The sequence below is a fragment of the Neoarius graeffei genome, chromosome 25, assembly GCF_027579695.1.
Source record: "Neoarius graeffei isolate fNeoGra1 chromosome 25, fNeoGra1.pri, whole genome shotgun sequence".
NCBI classification, from domain to species: domain Eukaryota; kingdom Metazoa; phylum Chordata; class Actinopteri; order Siluriformes; family Ariidae; genus Neoarius; species Neoarius graeffei.
The window spans coordinates 2,441,487-2,448,405 of record NC_083593.1 but is presented as its reverse complement, the minus strand read 5'-3'; the positions used below and the strand labels follow the sequence as shown (position 1 = coordinate 2,448,405).

At 43.6% G+C, this 6,919-nt stretch overlaps 1 protein-coding gene across 1 annotated transcript; it reads right to left on the bottom strand.

Moving 5' to 3' along the window:
• Nucleotides 1-1,098: 1,098 nt before the first annotated feature.
• Nucleotides 1,099-2,115, bottom strand: LOC132873171 (trace amine-associated receptor 13c-like). Its single transcript, XM_060908478.1, has one exon. The coding sequence runs from the start codon at nucleotides 2,113-2,115 to the stop codon at nucleotides 1,099-1,101; it is 1,017 nt and encodes a 338-aa protein (XP_060764461.1).
• Between the last annotated feature and the right edge of the window lie 4,804 nt (nucleotides 2,116-6,919).

The window sequence follows — 6,919 nt, the reverse complement described above, 5'->3', positions numbered from 1 at the left end:
TCAGTTGCAAAAAATAGCAGCGTTTTAACAGCAGCTGTAATTAAAAGTTGTCAGACTGAGGTTTCAGATGTATATTAATCAGATGGACATTATTCATTCAGTATCATCAGGACATTTGTCTTCAAAAAGAATGAAATTAAATGGATTGAAAAGATCTACAATGAAGAGCAGGAAGCAGTATTATCATGACTGAGTCAGTAGTGCAGAAACTGGGGAAAGTCATGGCCGAATGGTGAGAGAAGCAGCTTTGAGACCCAAAGGTTGTTGGTTTGACTCCCTGGACCATCAGGAATGGCTGGTGTGCCCTTGAGCAAGACACTTAACCCCTAACTGCTCCCCAGGCTGCTCTGGGTGTTTTGTACGGTATGTCGCTGTGGATAAGAGCGTCTGCTAAATGCCTTTGATGTAATATAATGACTGACTCAGTAGTGCAGAAATCATTGAATAAAGATGTACAGTGACGTCATTTTTTGTAAGTCTATAAAAAAAATTAAACAGTAGTTCTATTGGGGGAAAAATAAAATGTGTTGGATGGATATTGACTTGGTTCGAAATGTTTGTTAATAACAACATTTTTATCATTGTGTCAAATATTTATCTGTCAATCACAGCATAAGTTTTGTCATTCTATAAGAGAGGGGAAAAAACAGCATGAGGTCTTGAATGGATTTGGACGTCATTCAGTATCAGTTAATAATAACAGCAGAGTTTTTCAGTCTCACAGAAGAAACATCAATCAATAACAGAACAATTTTTGTCATAATATCAGAGGGAAAAGGTGGCTCTGGATATGCAGTCATACTTTCCCATGACAGTACGTTATTTCAGCAAACAGGATCATTAAGGATGAGATTAAACCCTGCAATGACAATTACAGCACTGCAAATCAAAACCTACAGTATGTGATTGCTGTGTTTTTTCCCTCTCGTAGCCTTGAAGCTGCATCTCTCCCCCTCTCGCTCTCTTAGCACGTCTACATCATCTACACGATCGTTGTGAAAATCTGATGAGATTTGAACATAAAATACAAAACTACAAGTTAACTCAGGTGATGTTTTACTTGTTCCTCAAATGTTGTGTTGTATTGTGTGTGTGTGATCAAGAACACTCAAGGAACAGATTAAAGGTGGAAGAAGACGATTGGAATACTCTACACGTCACAATGTACTTAACAGATGTTCTGAACCAGGGGTAAAATATGGCATATATCAGAGGGTTTAGCGAGGAGTTGATGTATATTAACCAGTTGAACACAATCCATACCAGCGATATGGAGGTCACACTTTCAGAAAACATATAGCTCAGGTAAAATGGGATCCAACAAACAAGATACACACCAATGACAATCCCGAGGGTTTTTACAGCTTTGTATTTTTGTACACTTTTGACCCCACGTCCATGTGCGTTATCACACTCCATAGCACGGATAGATTTGATCTGATATCTCACTATTTTAAAAATTCTCACGTACAAAAACAGAATGGTGCAACAAGGCCCAATGAAGGTAATGCACAAGTCAGCTATCGAGGCTGCCTGATATTGAACAAGCACACACTCTCCGACACATTTGCTGAACATGTAGGGATCAAGTAGGTGGCCACTGAAAAGATAAAATAAAGTGACATACAGAATGGCACAAGACCAGGTCACAACTATGAACAAGGAGGTTTTACCAATTGTGATTTGGCTGGAATAAAGCAGAGGGTTGTTGACTGCGATATACCGATCAACTGCGATGAACACCACGCTGCCAACTGAAGCCGACACAGTAATATAATTAATCACAGGATAAAGGGCGCACATGGTTCTTCCGAGATACCAGCAGTCGTGTTTCAGTTCTATGATATTCACAGGCATCACTACGAGGCCCACGAGGAAGTCAGCCACTGCCAGAGACATGATAAGCAGATTGGTTGGAGTGTGCAGCTGCTTAAAGTGCGAGATGGAGATGATCACCAGCAGGTTCAGGACCACTGTGGACATGGAGATGCAACAGAGGAAGAAGAAGAGGAAGATGTTGCCGCTGCTGCTTTGCACCTCCTTTCTGCATGAGTTGTTGTTGTCAGGATAGCAATATTCATCTGTCAGGTTTTGGTGGAACTTGGTGCTGTTCATCTGCAGACTGGATGGTGAAGCAGTGGTGTTGAGTTGAAGAGCAGTTGAAAAACTGAAAGATTTGCCCTTTTGTGGCTCGTGTCTTTATACCTAAACATGAATCCTCCCACAACTATCTGACTGGCTAATTTGTTCCTCCTCATCTGATATTCAAAAATGTGTGTTGTTGTTATAATTCCTATGGGTACTAGATGATTCAACCATACTGTACTCTAATGATTTTGGCATGCTCTGATTTTATCAATGTCAACAAATCTAACCAGTATTTTCAGTCATATGGCTTTTTATAGGGCGGCACGGTGGTGTAGCGCTGTTGCCTCACAGCAAGAAGGTCCGGGTTCGAGCCCCGTGGCCGGCGAGGGCCTTTCTGTGTGGAGTTTGCATGTTCTCCCCGTGTCCGCGTGGGTTTCCTCCGGGTGCTCCGGTTTCCCCCACAGTCCAAAGACATGCAGGTTAGGTTAACTGGTGACTCTAAATTGACCGTAGGTGTGAATGTGCGTGTGAATGGTTGTCTGTGTCTATGTGTCAGCCCTGTGATGACCTGGAGACTTGTCCAGGGTGAACCCCGCCTTTTGCCCGTAGTCAGCTGGGATAGGCTCCAGCTTACCTGCGACCCTGTAGAACAGGATAAAGCGGCTAGAGATGATGAATGAGATGACTTTTTATGTATTCAGCACAAGTTCAGCTCCAATAATATCTCTGTAGTCTGTATATCATGATTATACTTTAAAACAAAAAATAACAGATAAATGAAGATGTTGTCAAAAGCAGTTTTAGAACTGTATTGCAATGTGTTTGTGTGTGGGAGGGACATGACCTTACCCGTTCTGTCAAACCGTTTTGGTCACTTGAGGTGATTCTGTTCAGTCTAAGGAATGGATCGAGCACAAAAACTTAAATCTGCTCCATTGATTTGGAGAATTAACTGGCCATCAAAAAATTTGTCCTATCGTTTTGGGATAAAGGGTTGGCAGTGGGAGGGGTATTCAATGAGAAGTGTAAAAAAATTCCATTCATTCAATGAGAAGAGTGAAAACCCCTCCCACTGCCAACTCTTAATCCCATCAGGTCAAATCCCAATGGGTAAGGTCATGTTTTTCACACATTTCAACACCGGTCTAAAACTGATTTTTACAACATCTTCATTTATCTGGTATTTGATTTTATTTTGGCATTTGACTCTATTCAGTGTGTCTTGAAATTAACTCTTGTACTATTTTACTCAGTTCAGAGTCACAATCAATTCTGTTACACAATTCATTTTGCTCTCACTCCAACTCCAAATTTTACTCTCTAAACTCAAAATAGAGCAAAATTAACTATTTAGAGGAATTGCTCAGTCATTTTTCCTGTGTTTGCACGACACAGTCCCCCCAGGATTCTGCGGGCCTTTTTTGTGATTGTTGCGGGCTAAAATGTCTGATGTTGCGGGGGTTTTCCAAAAAATTGCGATGAAAGTTGCGGTGTTTTTTAGGTTTTTGTTGCGATTACATTGCGGGAGGAAGTGAAAGTTGCGAGAAATTGTTGCGATTTTCTCTTTTTGTGATTAAAATTGAGTGATATGTTAAATATTAAGTTATTACTGAAAAACTATTGATTAAAAAAACAAAGACACTGAGAAATGGTTCTATACACAACTTTACCAATATAAAAGATTACCAGGACTACAAAAATGCAGAAAAATAGGCTTTACTTATCCAAATGCACCTGTTGGTTCAAAAGTTAAAGTGCAGAGAACCTCACAGCACAACATGAAGTTACCTTCAAATATAATATAAATGCCTCAGCTTTCATGTAAGAAAAAAAACTATTAATACTAGTACTGTGTGCAGGCAGTCTCTCCTGAAGACTAAATTAAACAATAATTATAAACTAATAAAATAAATGGCTCAGGCTTCATAGAAGAAAAAAAAACAGTTTGAACAGAATCTCACAGTATGATGCTGAAGCTGCCTAAACAATGGAAAATAAAATACCATTTTGGCAAAAATGTTGGCATCCATTAATTTCTTGTATTAAGTAAAAAAATAATGTAAAGTGCGCACAGTCCTTCACTGTAAACATAACACACTTTCAGTAACAGAATTTAAGCCTATATAAACACTGACTCGCACATGCAGTGTTGCCAGATACTGCTGACGTTTTCCAGCCCAAAATATGTTCAAAACTCGCCAAAATGTACTTAAAACCGCCCAATCTGGCAACACTGTGCACATGCTGCTACTCTTGAACGGAAACACGGAAGTAAGGCGGAAGGTAGTTTGTCAACGTCACCTCAAGACGACGCCAACGATTGGTCAAATTTGTGGGAAAGTTGCAGTGATTGGATATAATTGCAACACCGCCCTGAATTCGCGGGGATTGGTTGAATTTGTGTTGAAGTTGCAAATCGCAACATCGTGAAATCCTGGAGGGTCTGTCTACAGCGCACGCATATCAACCGATCTGCTCATCAGAAATAGAAGAAATATTTACACTTACTCGAGCTGATCTTTGGCTGGATCAAGTCGAAGTTAAAAAAAAAAAGGCACCATTCATCATCAATGTCGCATTTCTCAAGATTGAACCGAATGACTCTCCTGAATCAAGAAATGAGTCATGAATTGAATCGCTGTCCTGAATCATCCAAAGCGCATAAAATCCGCATGCCATCTCGCAACAAGTTTTACCTCCAAATAGCCTGAACTATGTCTGACAGATTTTATCCTGTTTATGGTGGGCGTTCCTGAGAGAAACCAATCGAAGCCAAATGACTGAAGGTGATTATCATGCCATTAACATGGGAAAAGTCTTTTATGAATGTGTAAGTGGGCTCTCAGCGCTTCGACTCAGGTGTGACTGAGGAAGGTGACTAGTTTTATGTTTCATCTAATTTAGGATATGTAAACACTATAATATTATTTGGCAGTGAGCACATAGGAAAGTATAAAGTTTCTGTCAATATGTTTATCATGCTTGTATGATTAAAAAAAACTCACGAAGATATTTATCTCAATACATGACCTCCTCATTCTAAATCTGTCCAGTTTCGTTGGTGAAACTTTCGACCTCAAAGGGTTATCTAACAAAGTGGTGGCACTGGTTCAGGAGCTGGTGGTCAATGTTCTACCATTCCATGCATCTACACTACAAAACTGGATCTTGTTTGTGAAAATTGGTTGCTTGTCTCTAAACCAGGTACCAGGACCAATAATGGCTGTTGGGTTTGATCCTGATGTCCAGCACATGTAGAGTTTTGCTTGTCCTCTTTGTGTCCATTTGAGGGCTTTTTTTTTTTTGCTCCTCCTACTTCCCAAATACATGCCAACCAGGCATCCCATCCAAAGTGTATTCCTGCCTTGCATCTCACTGGTGCCCATTGTTATGTCCTTGCATGCTGTAGAGCTCTTTGAAGTGTGGGTGGAGCACAGAGGACGGCAGGACAACGCTTCAGATGCAAAAAGGCTTTTTATTCCCAGACTTTTCAGTATATTCGCCAGTTCTTAATCTGCTAGCGTCACACACATACACACACAGTGTTCTTGTCCCGGGATGAGCTCTCCTCTGCTCTCCCTCTGCCTCCTTAAATAGGGCGCGGTTACTGGGAAAACACACAAAACACAGGTTAATTACCGTAAGGTGTAGTGATTCTGCCACTCACCTTCCCTGGCTCCGCCCTCCTGTCACAGACCGGCGCTTGACCACGCCCCCGCTGCCACATACCGCCACCTGGCCCGCAGCTGACTCCCCCCCCTCTTGACGGGAGAGGAAGTCCGCCACGACCATCTGCGCCCCTGGCCTGTGGACCACCTTGAAATTGAAGGGTTGGAGTGCCAGATACCAACGGGTGATCCGTGCGTTGGCATCTTTCATGCGGTGGAGCCACTGGAGGGGCGCGTGGTCCGAACAGAGGGTGAAAGGGCGCCCCAGCAGGTAGTAACGGAGGGCGAGGACCACCCACTTGATCGCCAGGCATTCATTTTCAATAGTGCTGTAGCGCCCCTCACGCACCGACAGCTTTCTACTAATAAACAGGACGGGGCAATCCTCCCCCTCCACCCGCTGGGACAAAACGGCCCCCAGCCCTCTGTCCGACGCATCCGTCTGCAACATAAAAGGGAGAGAGAAGTCAGGGGAGTGTAAAAGTGGCCCCCCACACAGTGCAGCCTTTACCTCAGAGAAAGCCCGCTGGCACTGCTCCGTCCACTGGACCGGTTCTGGTGCCCCCTTTTTAGTGAGGTCAGTCAGCGGGCTGGTGACGTCCGAATAATTAGGTATAAACCTACGATAGTAGCCAGCCAGCCCCAGGAACTGTCTCACCCCCTTTTTGGTCTTGGGCCTCGGGCAGGCCGCAATCGCTGCTGTCTTATTAATTTGGGGACGCACTTGCCCATTGCCCAAGTGGAAGCCCAGATACCGTACTTCCACCCGCCCAATCGCACACTTCTTCGGGTTGGCAGTGAGACCCGCCCGCCTCAGCGACCTAAGGACGGCCCTCAGGTGTTGCAGGTGCCGCTGCCAGTCATTACTATAAATGATAATGTCGTCCAGATATGCGGCCGCATAGGTGGCGTGGGGCCGGAGGACCCGGTCCATCAGCCGCTGAAACGTAGCGGGTGCCCCAAACAGCCCAAACGGAAGTGTGACGAATTGGTGTAAGCCGAACGGTGTGGAAAAGGCCGTTTTCTCCCGGGATGATGGAGTCAAGGGGATCTGCCAATATCCCTTCGTCAAATCCAGTGTCGAGTAAAAGCGAGCCGTGCCTAGTCGATCAAGCAGCTCATCAATACGAGGCATTGGGTACGCGTCAAATTTAGACACCGCG

Bases quoted from the DNA above. Each gene is read 5' to 3' on its own strand.
- LOC132873171 (XM_060908478.1), bottom strand. From the start codon at position 2,115: ATGAACAGCACCAAGTTCCACCAAAACCTGACAGATGAATATTGCTAT.